Source organism: Neolamprologus brichardi, chromosome 3, assembly GCF_056152115.1.
Source record: "Neolamprologus brichardi isolate AB-2024 chromosome 3, ASM5615211v1, whole genome shotgun sequence".
Classification (NCBI taxonomy): Eukaryota; Metazoa; Chordata; class Actinopteri; order Cichliformes; family Cichlidae; genus Neolamprologus; species Neolamprologus brichardi.
Genome location: NC_142106.1, coordinates 19,099,917 through 19,118,997, shown reverse-complemented (window position 1 = coordinate 19,118,997; position 19,081 = coordinate 19,099,917). Strand labels below are relative to the sequence as shown.

Below are 19,081 nucleotides of genomic sequence, written 5' to 3'. Positions count from 1 at the left end.
AAGCAAAAGGGCAGCTGACTCCTGCTAGGGAATCAAAAAGAAACACTCATTGCATCATTGGGTATTGCATTGATGCATTGAGTGTCAACTTTTACACCCACCATGTGCATATACGCCTCTCTGCATCTGATTATTACGTATTATTAGTCCCTGGCTCTCTTCCATAGTGTGTCTTTGTCCTGTCTTCCTCCCCTCACCCAAACCGGTTATTGTAGGCTCTTTACCTTAAAATATAAAGAGCCTTGAGGCGACTATTGTTGTGCATATTCTGCTAAAGGACAGAGTATCATAAAACATATTTTGTAAAAATGAAGATGTCACTCCCAAGTGTCACTCTCAGCCTCAAGTGACACTTGCCGTAACATTTAGAATCACTTTCAGTCACATTAGCAGCTGTGTAGATTATAGACTATTGAGGTTTATTTTAAGTAGAAATCAAGTATGATTGTTTAATCAAAGAAAAAGTGGTCTTATCAAAAAATGAATGTCTGTATGTTGAGATTTAATGTTGAGTTACTAACTCTTTGCAGGCTGAGTGTGAAGAGGACACAGAAACCAACCAAATCAAGATGTTTCACTGTTCAGACCGTGACTTTGTTCTCATCCATCCTCTGTGTGCATCGTGGGCTTCTTGCTCTGTTTCCTTGTGGATTCTTATCCTCTGTTTTGTTTTAGTCAAAGGTAAATAAATCTGTTTCTACCAAACTCTTCTTGAGTCTTACATAATTCTCTTTAACTGATGATTATATTTTAGGCATTGATTCACTTTGATGTTTCCAATGTGACTTTTCAATGCTCACATATAGTTTATAAACCATCTGTTTGTCTTCAATAAGCACTGAGGAGACAGTGTGTCAGATTACAGCAAGTTTCCTGTAACCACGAGTACAGACAAATTAACTTCCCCTTGACTCTGTACTTGTGATATATTCAAGACTTAAACAGGTGTTGTGAGATAATAATTAAATGCACAGATTGGTGACAGTGTTTGGAACCATAAGGCAACAAAATAGAAAAATAAACTAGGCTCTGCCTGTGAATCACCTCTCTTCCTCCTTCCATCTCTTCATCTCATCTAGCACTCTCCACTTGCTGTCCATCTGAGAACAAGGTACAATTTGCTATTGCATTAAACTATTATTTAATTATCCACACTTAACAGCTCTTGCACCTAATCCATAATAAATTAATGATAGAAATATATATTATATAACCAAAACATTGCGTTTATTATTGTTTTTATACTTGAATACCTCTGCAATACAACAACTGGTATGCTCCTTTTGTCACGGTTTCCTCCTCATCTCCTTAGATAGCATATCTGGACAATGCATATAGACGTTTTTTGCATATTAGTTTTTATGTTTATGAGTTTTTAGTGAAATATAAGTATATATATATATATATATATATATATATATATATATATATATATATATATAAGCCCTACAGAAAAAAAGGGAAAGTCCTTACTTTAAAACTAAATATTTTCCCTAAAACGGTGACAGAGCTACAGACCCATGACAGCCTTACACAGTGAGCTAGCAGCTATGACCAGCACTACTTGTGCAGTTAATAAAAAGACAGGTAATGTTTGTCACGCTGTTACACACACAGCACGCTCATTTGTTTCAGTTCGTCAGTTGTCACAAGACAACTTACCAACCTGTACATAATAAGCTAATACTCCTGTATGCTGTACACCTACTTGCTGGTTTTTGTTGCATGAATCTGCATCCCCCAATTTTATTGTGTTTCTCATACAGGCCCGCACCACATTTTCTTGTTAGTAATGGTAACTGCGTTGAAATGATAGAAATATTAATTAGTTAGATTACTAGTTACTGAAAAAACAATGCCGTTATTCTCATCATCCCAGCATACTTAATTGTTTGTTGCTGTATGGAAATATCATATGATTTCCACTGCAATCGAGTTGTGTTGTTGTTGTCGTTGTTTTTTTTGTTGTCGTTTTTTATTTACACAAAAATATCATCTACTTCTACATTTTTCTTATTTGTCCTTGCAGGAAAATCTCATCTGGTGTGTCCATCTCAGGTTGTAGCCATGATGGGTGATGATGTTGTTCTTCCATGTCAGCTTAAACTTGCTGTTGATACAAACTCTGAGACTGTGAACTGGATCAAACCTGGTCTGGACCCAGATGTCGTCCACCTTCATAAAGATGGACGGCTGGTGTTTGAGAACCAAAATCCAACTTATCACTTTCGTACACGAGTCTTTGTGGATGAATTGATCAAAGGGAATGTCTCGCTTAAAATATTCAATGTCATACTCTCTGATGAAGGAACGTACAGATGCTCCATTCCCTGGATATGTGAAGAAGCTTCCATTGTTCTCATTGTTGGTGAGTCAAAACATTTAAACAAACCTGATTTAAAGTATAAAGAAGCTGTATAATCAGTGGAAAAGAGTTTACAATGCCTTCTTTGCCCTTATCAGGGTCAGCATCTACACCCGTCATAAAGGTGATGTCAAATGTCAGCAGCAGGGTGGTGTTACAGTGTGAGTCTGCAGGCTGGTATCCAGAGCCTGAGCTGCTGTGGTTGGACAGTGAGGGAAACCTCCTCTCTGCTGGACCTACAGAGACCCTCAGAGGTCCTGATGACATCTATACTGTCAGCAGCAGAGTGACTGTGGAGAAGAGACACAGCAACAACATCACCTGCAGAGTCCAACAGAGGAACACCAACCAGAGCAGAGAGACACACATATATGTTCCAGGTAATAATGACTCACATTCACAAACTATTTCATTATTTTGACTTTAAGATGTTTGTCACTTTCATTTTTCCCTCTAATGGTAAAATCACACACACTTCCTCTAATCCAGTGTATGATGGTTTGTTTTGTCCTTTAAGGTGAACACATCAGTGACTGTACATTAATTATCTGTATCGGTGTTGGAGCAGCTTTCTTGGTGTGTATAGTGGTGTGTGTTACATGGAAACTGAAGAAGAAGCAAAGTGGTGAGTCAGAAATTATTATTTTTTTATTGTCAATGTTATCTGCAATAAGAAATCAATACACTGTAGGAGTAAATTGATATGTCATTTGATACAGAGGAACAGAGCAACACCAAACAGAGCACGGAGACACACATAGATGTTCCAGGTAATAATAACTGACATGTAAGGGGGAAAAAAATCTCTGTATTGCTCGATTTTTGATCTACCCATGACTAGTTTTATATTTTGTTTTTACTTTTTATCTTGTCAGACAATATAACCATGCATATTATATCAACTGTTCACTGTATCATTCATGCTGTAGTGGTTATGTATATTTGCTGGACTTGTGACAATTTTGTTTTTATGTAAGATTAGATTTTCCTTTTACTCACTTTATCAAACTTTATATGAGAACATCCAGTTTCTGTGACACTACACTGTCAGTATCCTTATGTGTCAGCTCATACTTAGAAACCTTAATGTTTCATGGGAATTTCTTCTGTACTGAAGAATACTGGGAAATCCTTTCAACCCTTTAAACTTTGAAGGTAAAATTTAAGTATCGATGATTCGTTTTTCTGATTTAAACTAATACTACTCTGTGTTTTCAAATTTAAAAATCATCTAGTCAACATATTTTATAATACTAGGAAAACCTCATGTAAGGATTTAAAAACAAAAGGAAAAATGACTGAAGAGGAGCCCCTGGCAGACCCATCGAGGACTATATTTAAAACTGACTCAGAACTTCATTATAGTTTCAGACACGTGTTTGTTATGTCAGTAAAAATGAAATAATACTGTTTTAATTTTCTCTTATTCATATTTTTTTCTCTTATTCATATTTATGATTATTATTAAAAAGCTATTTACACTTAATTCCCAGATTACAGCAAACAAATTCCAGGTGTAGTAAATATTTATATGAATGGTAACTGTCATTTATTTGTATTTGTAGACCACATGAACGATGGAAGTGAACAGACAGAAGAAGAAAATAAGGACGTAACTCTCTTTAATGACAACCAGACAGTAACATCAACACAGGGACTGCTGGAAAGTGAAAAAAGGTGGCACGAGTCATTTCAAAGATTCGACTGAATGACCAAAATGACTTTTTCAGTTATGACCCCTCACTGCCTGTTTTATAAATTTGTAAAAATAAAAAAAAAAAAATCATTTTTATTCTTCTGCTTTTAAGTTTGACTGAGTGATGTCTTCTCACCTTGTATTTATTGTTGTTTTTATTTGTTGATCTCTTTTTTGATATCTGTTGTTTTAAAATCAGTGCTCTATAAATCAAACTGAATTTGACTGAATTTATTTTCTTAGTGTTTATATAATCGTACCACTTCTCCCTGTGTGATATGCTGGTCATTTTCTTTGCACATCAAAACAAGTTGCTTTTTGCACTTGAAACTTATTTTTCTACAACCAGTGTGATTGTTGCTGCTTGTAGATCTGTCCAAGAATCAGGTGTAATTCATAAATAATTTACAAGTAGAAATACCAAGCAGCAGAGAATAAAATATCATTTAGGATCTTAAACAGTCGGTAAAACTGAAGGAGAGAGGAGCGAGCAGCAGCAGGACATAACTGTTAGCAAACATAACTCACGTGAACCTGCAGGGAACAATACTGCAGTAACACAGTAACACGTATTTATCACATATTAAACTAAGTAGAGCAGGGGTGTCAAACTCAAATACACAGTGGGCCAAAATTCAAAACTGGATCAAAGTCGCGGGCTAACATTAATATTCATTGGAAAAAAATCTTCCTCCAAATATAACAAGGAATCTTTTCTTATGGACTCAAACAAGTTTTGCTGAAAAACTAAGTATGGAACAAGCAAAGCTTAATACTAAACAATTAAATATAACTTATATAAATATATAAAAACTTAATATTGCACACATGCAAAATCGAAATTCCAATTAAATAACACATCAGTGGAATTCATTTCTTAAATAAAAAAATGTATTTGCGGCCTTCTGAATTAAATTTTATCATTTTATCATTTATCAAATTGTCATCATATTCTCCCACCTGTCCAGAAAGCTCCTGTTTTCTGCCTTCCTTTTTTCCATTTTGGGATAGGTAGCATGGCAGTATTTGCATGGTTGCTATGACTATGGTCAACAGAGGAAAGGGTGCTAATGGGTCCTGTCATAAATGACGCGCCAAAACACCAACAGAGCATTCTGGGAATTTTAGTATTAGCAGTACATGCACTGTATAATACTGGCAGGCCAGCTCTAATAGTAATTTTGTATGGCTTCGCGGGCCAAATGTAACTAGGCTGCGGGCCAAATTTGGCCCGCGGGCCAGAGTTTGACACCTATGAAGTAGAGGAAGCCTCAATGTAAACTATCAATCAGGAGTCACAAGTTGATCTTCAGCTTTGGAAACTTTTTTTTTTAACTTCTGAACTTAAAACTTATCATGTTTTCATTTTTGATGATTTTGCACACAGAAAACAAAAAACAAAAGTACAACAAATTTATCACGTGGAACTTCAAGTACTGAGTTGTGTTAAACAGAATTCAGTATTTACTGTTAAACTACTGTAACCTTATTGATTTTTAACCCAGAATAGTCGTTATATCCACTTGCAGACTGATGAAAGGAGTGAAATGTGTTTAAAAATTGTTAAATAGCTGTAAATATCATAATCTTATCTGATGTTAAATGACATGTTGTTCCTTTTTATTCACCCTGAAGATTCAGTAAGCTTCTTTGTGTAATTCATATTTTGTTTTTGCTTTCATCACCTCCAGATGACCATGAGATTTAAAAAGGTGCTCACTGTACGCAGGGTTTTTACCCACTTAGAGTCACTCAAAGTCTTTACTGCAGGGGTTTATTCATCCTGACAAACTAGAGCTTACCACTAGAGGGAGCTACATATCAATCTTTTCTGCTGCCTGCTGCTCATCATAAAGGAAACACAATCTAAAGATGATGTGACTGCTGTCAGTAGATATGCTCGTGTTTGTGATTGGTCAGATGCTGCCAGCTCCATTGCTTCACATGAATATGCTACTAGCTGGTTGGGAAACCCTCGGTCGACTTATTGAGTCCTCGTGTCCTGATCAATTAACACAAATATATACACAACTTAATCAAAAATAAACACATTTGCAGCTTTAATTTGAATAATAATAGTTGTCTTTCAATTTTTATATGTAGCTTTTAAAACTAAACCCAAGTTTTGTCATTTTAAAAAAGGAAATTGATCTGTCACATTTACATTTTATGGAAGAAAGTGTTAAATATTTTGGAATTCTGTTCATATGTCAATAAATTTATTTAAAAAATGTTCCTGTTATGCAGTTTTAAAAAGTTTTAAAAACACAAATTCTGTATGACATTTGTAAAATATACATAAAATCAAAACACAAATCTATCTATCTATATGTGTGTGTGTGTGTGTGTGTGTGTGTGTGTGTGTGTTTTACAAGTACTTCTTCATGAGATACACTGAAATGGAAAAACCCTTTAAGTAACATAAAACAGGGCTATGGAGGAGTGTTTGAGTCAGATGAAACTGATGCTTCCTCCTCTGTATGTGACTTTGTGCAGACTGTCCCAGCGATGGACTCAGCTGGTGGAGCAGAGAGAAATCTCTCCAGAATATCCAATCAGAGCTATTTTATACAAAATTAAGGTGTCCTTTATCCCTCAGGTGTCTCGGGGTTTAAGGCTCTTTTTTCATGTACACACTACAACAATAATTTTCTTACCATACTCTCACACATTGAAAATAAGGACACCTATTTTCAAATGCTGTATATAGACTACTGTTCAGCACTCAACACTGTCATCCCAAACAGACTGGTGGGAAAGCTTTCCACTCTTGGACTTACACCTCCCTCTGTCACTGGGTCCTGCACTTCCTCACAGGCAGACCTCAGGCAGTCAGAGTTGGTACAAGGACATCAGGTACAAAGATAATGAGCACAGGGACTGTCCAAGGCTGTGTGCTCAGTCCACGCCTGTACACCCTCTTCACCTATGACTGCGTTCAGCAAACACCACAGGAGTGTGAAAGCAACGTCAACCACACTAAAAAACAGCTTCTATCCACAGGCCATCAGGCTACTGAATCACTGACTTATTATCAAACTGTGATTATCTTTAACCTGTAAATCTGCAAATTTTTTTTATATACAACATAATACAACATAAACTATTATATTATATTATGTTATATTATATTACCACTGTGACACTGTTGCAACTACTTGCACCTTTTTTACTTTTTTTATTATTTTCTGTGCTCAAAATTAAGTTTATTCTTTATTTTAGTTAGTTGTTGTTTTTTTTTTGTTGTATGAAGGGAAAGTAATTCTTACTTGTAAAGTAAGAACTTCATTGCCATGTGTAACCACTTGTGTTTTGTGGTGTATATGACAATAAACTTGTTGAATCTTGAATCAACATCTTCATGGGAAAAACTCATCACCTGGCTCCTTCTTCTTTGTTAACATGGGGACTTCTCAGATTTCTTGGATTTTTCCTCACAGCTACTATGAAGTAGCTCCTCACTGAGATAATGTGGCCACATTGAACATTCTCACAGTTATGTGCCAAAAGAACTTCTAAAGACAATAAAGATATAACATTTACAATAAGTAGTCCATCTCTTACTGTGTTTTGTCTGTTGCAGACAATAATCAGTCGTCAATCAGGCTTTTTTTAAACAGCCCCTTTTGAACATTTTTTAAAAACAGAGTATTGACTGAACCAATGTGACAAGGTTAATAAAAAGAAACTTCTTGGTCTCTAACACCTACACAACAAAGCGACGATAAAAAATATATTGTGGATAAAAACTGTGGTTAATCTCTTGAGTACAGTTTTTATGCTTGACTGAGTCAGAGGTCATTGTTTCAGTGGTTTAACAAACAAACAACATTCCTCTGAAAATGGTCAGGTACAAGAACAGAAAACTGAGTGAAAAAGCAGCCAACATGTCCAACAAAGCTTTAAAGGCCTTTAGAAGGTTTGTAGAACTATTGAACATTAAAAAATAAGTAAAATATAAAATGTCACTTGAAGCAAAATATACAGAACTAAATTATTCTATAACTCATAAAACTAAAAATAAAATTTATTTTAATGTGTTTTTTCGTGTGTTTTGATTTTATTTACTCATTGAATTTAGGTGATGCTATAAAAATGAACAAATGCCGGGTGGACCTTTTTCTAATTAGCTCAGAACAAACATGACTGCAGCATAACACTTAAACAAATAAGAGAAGGGAAGCAATGGTTCCCTTTTTTTATATTTTATATTTAGGTTTGTGTTCACATCTACCCCTTTTTTGTCTTTGTCACACACACAGCTCATGACCATATGTGAGAATGAGAATGCAGAACTATACGCACATTCACTTCTCTTTTCTTACGCAACCACATTTTTTCCCAACTGCTTCAGACTCTTGCATCACAGCTCTGAGGTCTGCACATACTTCTGTTAGCATGTTAACAGGCATCAGATCTCATGATATCTGGGTCATTTCTCTGTTCCCGGATTTAGCTGTGGTGTGGTAAATCTGCCATTCTGATATTAAAGTGAACACAAACATGTCTGCTTTCAGTATGGAGAGAAATATGTCTCAAAGGGTTGCAAATGCGTACGATATGATCCACAACTGGGATTAATTCATCAAATTATTTGCACACATTTGTTTCACACTGAGCATTTGAGCATCTGTGCAAAGCTATCAGCGTGTTGTGAGTGAGCGAGAGAGATGTTACATGTAGTTGAAGACATTTGTGTGCACAGAAAGGTTTGTGAAAGTCCCAAAGTTCAGAGTCCAGTCCATCCTTGGATCCAAATACCTATGTGAGCTGTTTTCTCAGACATGAACTGCATGAAGTCCAAGCAGCACTATTTCCTGAGTGATCACACTCTGCAGTCCTGCATGAATGTTAAAGTGACTTCTACAGCTTTGATATGGAGAAGCTCTGCATGTTCAGAAACAGGTCACACTAAAAAGTGAGAACAGTATCATATGCTGTCATTTTGCAATAAACATCTATATACTGGACAGGCTGCCTGCAGTTTGATGACAAAACAGAAGATGAAACACACTGAAAGTCACAAAAAAACCATACAAATAGTTTTCATGATTCTTTTTTTATTTTAACAGGTGGGCGGTACCATTCGTCTCTTACACTGTTTCATTCGGACTGTCTCTCGTGTTCAGCTTTCATGGTCTGGATGCTTCAAGGTAAACAGGTTTATGTTGCGATGCCCTCATATTGATGACGACAGCTGTCAGTAACTTTGACAATGAAAAACGTAAATGCGTTTTTTCTCAGACAAGTTCTGCATTCAAAAGGAGCAACTGTTCTTTGTCATCGTTTAATGCCTTCATTGAGATTTATTTGTTAATACTTATCAAGTGATAAGTATGGCAGCACAGTGGCACGGTGGTTAGCACTGTTGCCGCACAGCAAGAAGGTCCTGAGTTCAATTCCAACATCAGGCTTTCTGTGTGGAGTTTGCATGTTCTCCCCATGTTTGCATGGGTTCCCTCCGGGTACTCTGGCTTCCTCCCACCGTCCAAAGACATGCAGCTTGTGGGGATAGGTTAATTGGATAATCCAAATTGTCACTAGGTGTTAATGTGTGAGTGAATGTGAGCGCAAATGGTTGTCTGTCTCTGTGTGTTGGCCCAGCAACAGACTGGCGACCTGTCCGCCTCTCGCCCTATGACAGCTGGGATAGGCTCCAGCGCCCCCCGCGACCCTGAAAAGGATAAGCGGAAGCGAATGGATGGATGGATGTGTGTTAACAAGCAGATGTAACTTAATTCACAGTGCAAATACTATTAAAACCTGAAATATGCTTGTTTCTATTAAGACTGAACCATTCTAATATAAACAGAGCTAGTACTTATATTTGAATACCTCCCCGATTGTGATATCGGGGTATAGAGCTAGCATCACACCGGCAGTAAAACATCCTTAGCTAAGAACATATACCGCACTTATACCACACTGTAAAGAACAACAACACACTACATTCTCATAGGTTCAGATTGGCCTTTTTCCAGAGGTTTCTGAGCTTATTCGGATAGTAAAATGCATTATCTAAACTTAACAGGTAGCTAACGAAAGCATGTGACTCACTTGGATTTTTCAAAACAAATAACTTGATAGATATTTTTCCCTTTGTGGTCAGCGTTCGGGGCCTAATAAAAGAGTAGCTTATTAGCATTTATATTTAAAACAATTTAGTCTCATTAATTGGTTTGTAGTACTGAGGTATTTTCCTGTTGCACTCCGAAACACTTGACCGCCATTAGAGGGAAGATCTCACGGAAAGAGACAGGTAACACTTGCACGAGATGCAAGGTCGTCACAAAACAAAACTGCATCAAAGTGCGCCCTTGTGACAATCATATGCTATAGTTTTAGATGATGAAAAAGGATTTTGTAACCCTGTATTTTACATCGGCATTAATTTTGGGATTTTAATGATTTCTTTGAACTCTACAGAATTCATCTTTAATGACTTAAAAATAGGAGTTGCCCCCAAGTTTGAATTTATTTGGATCTTCAGTAAACAAACTGCACAAAGACTCAAAGAATGTGTCCATCACTGTGTGAGCTGCTTAAAATGTGATGATAATTAAAAAAGCAGAAGCATATTTCTCTAACTTTATCAGAAAGTAAACATAGGAAACAAACAAACACGTTGTTGCTTCCTTCCTGTTAGATGTGAGTCATTATTATATATCTGTATATACAGTGGTTATACAGATATATGTGTATACTACTATAATAGGGATATTAAAATGAACTACAGGGTTATTACACCGTGTCTTTAAATACAATAAGTGAGCTGATGTTACGGTCGTTCCTTTTCGCCCAAAGGTTATGTACTAGACAGTAAAATCAGAAAATAGTCACCATGATGGTCCATATGTTGATTTAGTGGTTAGCTTGTTGCCTCACAGCAAAAAGGTTGCTGGTTAAAATCTCAGCTGGACTCTTTCTGTGTGGAGTTTGGTTCAGTTTTTAATCAAATCAGGAGATAAAAAATAAAACAAAATCTAGAAATATTCATACTGTATCAAACACTTGCCTGATTGTTGACTTCTGTATTCCCTACAAAGGTGAGCTGTCCTGCTTCTTTCTACTTCACTGGAGCTGCTGTCTGCAATATCCTGCAGCTATGAAGGCGTCTCTGAAGTCTCTTTGTTGGCTTTACAGCTGATCGAGAGGAGCAGACACACTCCTTTGTAAAAACTCAACTCTAACCTGACCATCATTCTCTGCATCGTTCACAAGTTAGAACCTGTTGTCTAAGATGCTGCAGATGCTCTACAGAGCCCAGTTATTCTTTTCAACATATTCACTATTTCTCAGCCTCGAACAGTCTGCTGCTGATCTCAGTAAATGAACAGTTCCCTCTGTCCCTGAGCTCAGATTTGCAGATTAAAGAGGGATGAAGTTATAAGGCTTTTTGTCAAACTTCTACCAATATGTCATTAAGTTGACCTAATGGTTTCAGATTTGTTGGGTTGTTGACATTACTCCACTCTACACCCATATAAATCATATTCTTCTCTATCAGCAGATCTTGTGTGTGCCGAGGATCTTGTGGAAATGGTGTCACTTCCATTCTCAGATTGATTCTTCCAGTTTCAACCACAACAGCGTTTACTGCTTCCTCTTTTCCTCTTGTTTTAATATGTTCCTGTTAGAAAAAGCTACTGAACTGAGGAGAGTCAGTGCACATGCCCTTATTTGGGAAGCAAACCAGCCTAATTTTGGCTTATTGTGAACTGAAACCAAATGCTGGAGTGCAGACTGTAAACAGCAGCAGAAACAGGATGTTTGTATTATTTGAGCTTCTGTTGAGCAAATTGATGTTGTCATTGGGAATTCATTCATTTAATTAATGGCACAGACACTCAGAGGTACGAGTCCTGATTTTCTTTTTGATATCTTAAAAATAATGGTGCACTTTTTATTAATGAGTTCCACTGGTGTCTGTTAACCAGTGAATCCATCATTACAACATTTTAAACAGCACTGAAACTTTCCTGCTGCTTTGTTGCAGACACATCAGAGTCAGAATTAGATGACTTTATTTATCCCAGAGGGGCAATTAACAAACAACTGAGCAGCATTACATTGAAGATAAGGACAATAAGAACAGGCAATAGGAGTGAAATAATAAATACACAGAATATATAGTATATACAGTTTTAAAATTACACAGTTTTAAAAATTAAAGTGACTGAAAGGTGAATAAATAACTGAAAGTGATTAAAAGTGAAGAAAGTGTCGGCAGTGTAAAAAGAGTGCAGAGTAGTTTATGTTTATGGGTGGAGTTAAAAAGTAGATTGTCTTTGGGGACAAAGGTGGCTCTCCTCCTCTCAGTCCTGCAGGAAATGCAGCGGAGGCGTCGCCCAGAGGGCAGCCATTGAAATGCTGGGTGAAGAATGTGAGAGGGGTCGTTGGTGATTTTGGCTGCCTGTCTAAGGGCCTGTTGGCTGAAAACCTGTGAGTTCTGACAGGCAGGCCAATGATTGTAGAGCGCACTGCAGTGTGCAGCAGTCTGTTCCTGTCAACATGTTTGAGTCTTCAGTACTGAATGGAAAATCCGTTTCTTCCTTTTTTGTGGTTTTGTTTTTTCAAGTACACGAGTCCATGACGTCGAAGGGGTGAATAGTACCGCCCCCTCGATGGAGCCCTCCAACCATTGAGCGATAGTCTCCAAGCGCTCAGTTTTGGCCAATAGAAAATAGGAAAAATTCCTTTTTTAGCCAATCGGCTCGAGATCTCGATAAAGGGTCGGGACTAGAAAGAAAGGGAGCTAAAAATAACATTTTGACATTTTGACATTTTGTTTGGGTTACATCGAGGTGGCAGTACTATACATGTGGGTGCGGGAACTAAGCCGTCGTGGTTTCCAGTCACAGTTTGCACAGGTTTTCATGGTCTGGACGCTTCAAGGTAAAAAGGTTTATGTTGAGATACCTTCATGTTGTAGATGATGAAAGCTGTCAGTGACTTTGACACTGAAAAACTTAAACGTTGTGTTTCTCAGAAAAGTTTGGCACTCATTAGGAGCGACTGTTCTTTGTCAACAAGTATTGGCTTTATTGAGGTTTATTTGTAATACTTATGAAGCAAAACGAAACTAAAAGTTCAGTCTGATCTAAAAATATGACTCTAATGTCTGAGTGTTGAGATTTAACAGAGTTATTAACTGTTTTCCACCTTCTGCAGCACACCCTCCTCTCCAGTTTGTCTCCTGCTTTACTTCTGCAGACTGACACAGATCCACATTTATACCTGTGTACTGTGGCTGTGGACATTTGCGTGGCGTGTTTTTATTATTTCTTTTTTCTTTAGAGTACCAGAGTGCCTGAATGCCTCCCTGTCAAAGCTGGTTGCTGCCGACCCTCCATGGAGGGGTTTCACATTGTTTCTCTTTGGATTTTAATCCTGTGCTTCAGTTTCATTAAAGGTAAATAAAGCTGTTTCTATCAGACTGTACTTTGACTTAATTTTGTATTCAACTGGTAAATAATGCTGAGAGATATTTTTCCAATATTCATTTTTAATGTTCACATGGCATTTATTAACCATCCACTTTTCAAAACAACCAAGTTGACACTGTCAGGTTAACAGCTAAGATAAGGCGCAGTCAGGCTGCAGCATAACACACAAGAGAAAATGTCACTTTCCAGTTGCGCTTCCCTGTCGTTTAACAAGAAATATGTCCCCCCCCCGCGCGCATGCGCACACGCACGCACAAACACATCCTCCAACCACGCACACCCATATTTTGCTCCATTGTGGTTTATTTCACACCTCAAACATTTAGTAAACAATTAAGCAAATACAAGTAATCTGCAATAAATTACAGGTAGTAAGAAAATAAACTACTAACTCTTTTATGCTACGTCCGCACCTACACGGGTATTTTTGAAAACGCAGCTGTTTCATCCACACGTAAACGGCGTTTCGAATCACCGAAAATGGAGATTTTTTAAAACTCCTTTTTTGCGTTTACGTGTGGACGAGGAATACAGAGTTGGTCACGCAACGTCAAAGGTATGTGCCTTTTTTCATGTCAGCTGTGCGCCACCTTATTGTTTACATGAGAGGAATTGGAGAATGGCAGATTAACAGTATTTTGTTTCTATCTGCAGGTTTTACACGCTTACATTTACACACGCAGTTACTGTCCCTCTATTTAGAAAGGCAGAGGCGTGATGGTGTAATTATTTTACATGCAGTTGTTTTTTTCCTGTGTAATAATATTCAACATTGCTATCAATACATTTTTCAAAAAATGAACCTCTGTGCAAAATGGGTTTAAAAACACAAACAACTGTGGGATCCTGTTAGTCCGTGATTTGAAGAGCCCAGCAGTGCTCCCGAAGAAGGAAAACCAATTTTGCAGGGGAGACCTACCTCGGCACTTGTGTAGGTGAAACCAAAGGGAAGATTTGCTTCACCATATTTTCTTTGGCTTAGAATGAAGTTGGTTTGGAAACATATTCAGCGATGCTTCATCTCCTGCTTTGTGTTTGTGTAGGCGCCCCGTGCTAGCATTGTCCAAGCGTTGTTTTTTTGTTTTTTTCCCCTTTTCATACTGTGCCCCCCCTGCAATGGCTCTGCGCCCCCCCTAGGGGGCGGGCCCCACACTTTGGGAAGGTCTGCACTAAAGAGTTCACAATAAGACCACTAGATGTCAGCAAACACCTCATGACTACGTTAAACACTGCAGTAGTTTTTCTCCTGCAGGATAATCCTAAAACTGTTTCAGAGTCTCTGTGTTTCCAAACTGAGCTGATAAATGTTTAAAGTAACATCTGTGTTATTATATGAAGGAAATAATGGGTTTACATTAAACTTTAAGTAACTTCTCAGTTTGTTTAATCAGATTTTCTTGAACTTTAATTTGAATTCAAAGAACAAAATCAAAATAAATGAAGTCAGTTGAAGCTGCCACAGTCTGTCAGGGACTGAATCTGGACTTTTATAGAGGCTGAAATACAGAAACTGATCTCAGAACAATGAGACACAACAATAGTTTTATTTAGCTGATATTGTTTTAATAAGTAACTAATAATGAACTCCATTAATGGCACGGCCTTAAAGGCGTCCTGCAGCTCTCTGATGGTTGCTGAGGAAAAATCATTGTTTCCATGTTTGTCACAGCAGAACTTCATCAGATTATTGTTGTTGATTTTGTAGTTTGTAGATGTGTGTTTGATCTTTTTGAACAAATCAACCAACAAAGCAGTGATTTTTGTCAGCGTTGTCTTTGACTCACTGTGAAAGGAGTTCTGATGTTGTATAAAGTTGTGAGTGTGTCTGCTCCTCTCTGTCTCCTCAACAGGATCATTTGTAGTCAATGTGACACAGAGCTCCTATCAGGCAGAGGAGAACCACAACATCACACTGGAGTGGACGTTCACCACCAAACCAGACACGTCCATCTCAGCACTGAAGATCCGCTGTAGCCTGAATTATGACTTAACTTTGTATCATCTTTATAATGGTGTCGAGTTCTCAGAGGATGAAGAGTTTTCAGGACGAGTCCAGAGTGACAAAGACGCCCTCAGAGAAGGACGAATCAGACTCCAGCTGTCCAGACTCAGGACTGAGGACTCGGGTCTGTACCTGTGTGAGGTGGACACAGGTTATGGCCGCGGCTACAACAGCTGCAGAGTCACCGTCTCTGGTAAGACGATTCATTTATACACATGTGATCACTGTGAGCTGTTAAAATAGATCAAGGTTGGATCCTGAGCTTTTTCTTTGTAAATCTTACATTTAGTTTTTGAATTTACAATAACATATCTAACTAAATAAATAAATAACAATAATACAAGCTGTTATCTCTTTAAATAGTTTCAGCCCTCATTACTGTTTAGTGGACCTCAATATATTGACAGCCATCAACGCTTTCTAAAGCATTTAATTGAATTATCAGACTAGAACTGTGGTTAATAACATCCATAAACTCTAAGCAGAGTTAGCAAAAGTACAGACGTTCTTTACTTAAGTACAGCTACCTAGGTTGAAAAATACATCCCGAAGGACATTTCTACCAGCTATTTTTGTACAAAGGTAATTGATAATTGTGCTGTATTAATATAATAATAAACTAATATAAATACAGAATAATACAAATATTTGAATCTAAATTCTGATACTAATAAATGTTCTCAGTTTGACTCTGTTTGACTCTGTTATGTAGTACAGCTGCAGTTAAAGGAAAAGGCTGTGGAGGGCGGAGTACCTAGTTTGTATTGACTCCAAATACAAATAGTCAATACAAATAGTAAAATGAGTACAGTCAGGGGTTACAATGGGATTCAGCAGGTGGGGAAACCCTAAGATCTGATGTCCATGTCTTTATACCAGACAGTATACAGTTGGTATAAAGGTGGAATTCAGTGAATTAATCTAACCATCGTCATCTTAAATTTACACTTCTACACTTGATATAAACTGGCACTTCTGACTGACTGGTGTCATGGCAGAGTGTATGTCAACCAGATGTGGGCCAGGTCTGGCAATGATGACACTATTTATGTTCCTTTTTTCCTATTTTAGTTAGAAGACCAAAATGCTATGTTGCAATACTATACTGCTATGATAGCCGACGTTTCAAATGCAGGTTTGACAGGTTTGTGAGTGTACACTTTATCCAAAACCTAGTGAGGGTTTACTCATCTTTGCAAGTGGGTGGCTGTAGCTCAGGCGGTAGCGCAGGTCACCTGTTGATCGGAAGGTTAGTGGTTCAATCCCTGGCTCCTCCAGTCTGCATGTCGCGAGTGTAAATGTGTATGAATGTAGTTAAGGAGCACTCAGTTAAGAGAAAGTGTGTGGTTGGGCGAATGTGGCATGTTCTAAAGAGCACTTTGAGTAATCTGGGAGAGTTGAAAAATGCCATATAAGGATCAGTCCATTCACTGTCTAAACGGAGTTTCGTCATGTTCCCACATAGCAAGCAGGTCTGGCCCGGATCTGGTATCAAGCCGGCACTTCTGGCATGATAAGACATATGACATCCAGATATGGCCAGGCCTGGCATAGATGGCACTGTCTATGTGATGGCATGCCACATCTGGCCCGATTGTGGTTTGGTGTATATGGCCCAGGCCCATAGAAAACAGGTCTGGCCGGGATCCGGTGACTGACTGGTGTCATGGCAGAGTGTATGTCAACCAGATGTGCGCCAGGTCTGGCAATGACACCACTGTTTATGCGATGGCATGCCATATCTGGCCCGATTAGGGTTTGGTTTATGTGGCCCAGGCCTATAGAAAACAGGCCTGGCCAGGATATTTATATATCCTGCTATGGTAGCAAACGTTTCAAATGCAGGTTTGTGAGTAGAGATGGACCAATTCGATATTATGTATCGGTATCGGTCCAATACTGACCTAAATTACTGGTTCGGATATCGGAGAGAAATAAAAAATGTAATCCGATCCATTAAATATCACGAAAGCACCTCACAAAACTTGCGACATGGCGTAACTCAGCTCATAACGTTAGCACGTCGGAGCAGTATGCATCACGTGATAGAGCACGATAGATGGGCCAGCAGAGGACCAGCAGTGTGTCTGCAACTGGCCTTGTGCTGGCCCATGTGTGGGCCACATCTGGCAAACCATCTGGGCCACCAAAGGGTCGTCATTCTTTGCGGTATGTGGGCCATGTGAAAATGACGAAAAACATTTTTTTCTAGCAGACTGTAAAAATGTTTATTTTTATAGTTTCAAAAGAGTTTGTGAGGCCTGAGTCACTTCTAGTGCGTCATGTGGACATTAGATGAACTGCAGTTTGTCTTTCCTCAGTCCAGGCTTCATTTTTCAGTCCTGAAGGTAGCAAAATAATCTCTGCTAACTACAGGGTGGAATTATATTGTGATATTGATTTGTATTTGTATTCTGAGCAGTACATGCTTACGAGACATGATCCTCAGAGAGAATCAAATACAAGATTAGAGCAACTTAATTCACTTCCATATTTTTCATACTGGCATACTTTTTTCCATTTCAGAACCAAAACCTGGGAAGACAAAAACAACACAGCAGCCCAGAAACCTCCAACCACCTCCTGTGAATAAAGGGACCGAAGACACAGGTGAAAAATACTCAAGTGTAACATTTAAGCAGCTGGTTTGTAGCAGCTGTCCATGAGGACCACTACAATTTTTAATCTACTCAGAAACACAGGCCTACAACTTAAAAGAAAAAACAATTAAAAGTATATTCAATGTAATTTAAAAAATCTAAGCTGAATTAAAGGTCTGAGCAGTGTGTCACATGGTTACTGTTAGTATGAGGTTTAAATATGAATGAAACAAATAAAGGTGGTGTCACAGAGAGGTGACTGGTGGCAGAAACAGATTTTAGATAATGTAACATCAAACTGTGACAATATGAAAACTGTTCTCTCATCTTAGATCGCTTATGAAAATATATTTTGATGTAAACAACAGGCAATAATATATCCTTGTAACTACAGCCTTAGTTTACAGCACACACAGTTGGGGTTTGATTAAAAATCAGCACAATGTCAAGTATAAATAAAGCCCTGTGCTCCCCTTTCTGAATAAAACTGGTTATTTCCTATTTCCACCTCCTGCCTGTGACATATTATATATATTAAGCTCTTTTTTAACACTGACACTGAATCACATTCATGTCATTGTGCATTCATGTTGCAATCAATGTTTTATTGTTTTTGACAGGTAGACGAGAACTGATCGCTGCTGTGGTTTTCTTTGTCCCGCTGATCCTGGTGTGAGGACATGGATGTTTGCTTATGAAGAAACGTGAAAAGTGAGTAACTCATCAGAGACAGAAAGTTTATGTTCTCGAAAGTTTTATTAATAATGTAAATGTAAATAATCAGAGCAGTTTTAACAGATTTTAGTTTACCTTTGTTTTTAGTCACATTTTTCAAGTTTGTTAAACTTGTAATATTCAGAATAACTCTGTGAATCTTTAAATTGTCTTTCTGTGTTTAAGCAGAGTTAAGAAGGTCTCAATGTGTGAAAACCAACAAAAAAATCCGAAACAGAGAGGTCCTTCACTGACGAC

At 37.9% G+C, this 19,081-nt stretch overlaps 2 protein-coding genes across 2 annotated transcripts; both read left to right on the top strand.

The window, feature by feature from the left end:
• The first annotated feature begins 564 nt into the window (after positions 1 to 564).
• Positions 565 to 4,363, top strand: LOC148103754 (butyrophilin-like protein 10). Its single transcript, XM_087833319.1, has 6 exons — positions 565 to 681; positions 2,030 to 2,368; positions 2,464 to 2,745; positions 2,883 to 2,990; positions 3,085 to 3,135; positions 3,931 to 4,363. The coding sequence occupies exons 1-6, from the start codon at positions 570 to 572 to the stop codon at positions 4,071 to 4,073; spliced, it is 1,035 nt and encodes a 344-aa protein (XP_087689445.1). The 5' UTR covers positions 565 to 569; the 3' UTR covers positions 4,074 to 4,363.
• Positions 4,364 to 13,412: 9,049 nt separating this feature from the next.
• Positions 13,413 to 18,810, top strand: LOC102789198 (uncharacterized). Its single transcript, XM_087833349.1, has 4 exons — positions 13,413 to 13,473; positions 15,358 to 15,702; positions 18,036 to 18,119; positions 18,730 to 18,810. The coding sequence occupies exons 1-4, from the start codon at positions 13,413 to 13,415 to the stop codon at positions 18,783 to 18,785; spliced, it is 546 nt and encodes a 181-aa protein (XP_087689475.1). The 3' UTR covers positions 18,786 to 18,810.
• Positions 18,811 to 19,081: the final 271 nt, after the last annotated feature.

Coding starts and splice junctions, on each gene's coding strand:
- LOC148103754 (XM_087833319.1), top strand. CDS start 570: ATGTTTCACTGTTCAGACCGTGACTTTGTTCTCATCCATCCTCTGTGT. Junction 682..2,029: donor CTGTTTTGTTTTAGTCAAAG/GTAAATAAATCT, acceptor TTGTCCTTGCAG/GAAAATCTCATCTGGTGTGT. Junction 2,746..2,882: donor GACACACATATATGTTCCAG/GTAATAATGACT, acceptor TTGTCCTTTAAG/GTGAACACATCAGTGACTGT.
- LOC102789198 (XM_087833349.1), top strand. CDS start 13,413: ATGGAGGGGTTTCACATTGTTTCTCTTTGGATTTTAATCCTGTGCTTC. Junction 15,703..18,035: donor CTGCAGAGTCACCGTCTCTG/GTAAGACGATTC, acceptor TTTCCATTTCAG/AACCAAAACCTGGGAAGACA. Junction 18,120..18,729: donor TAAAGGGACCGAAGACACAG/GTGAAAAATACT, acceptor TGTTTTTGACAG/GTAGACGAGAACTGATCGCT.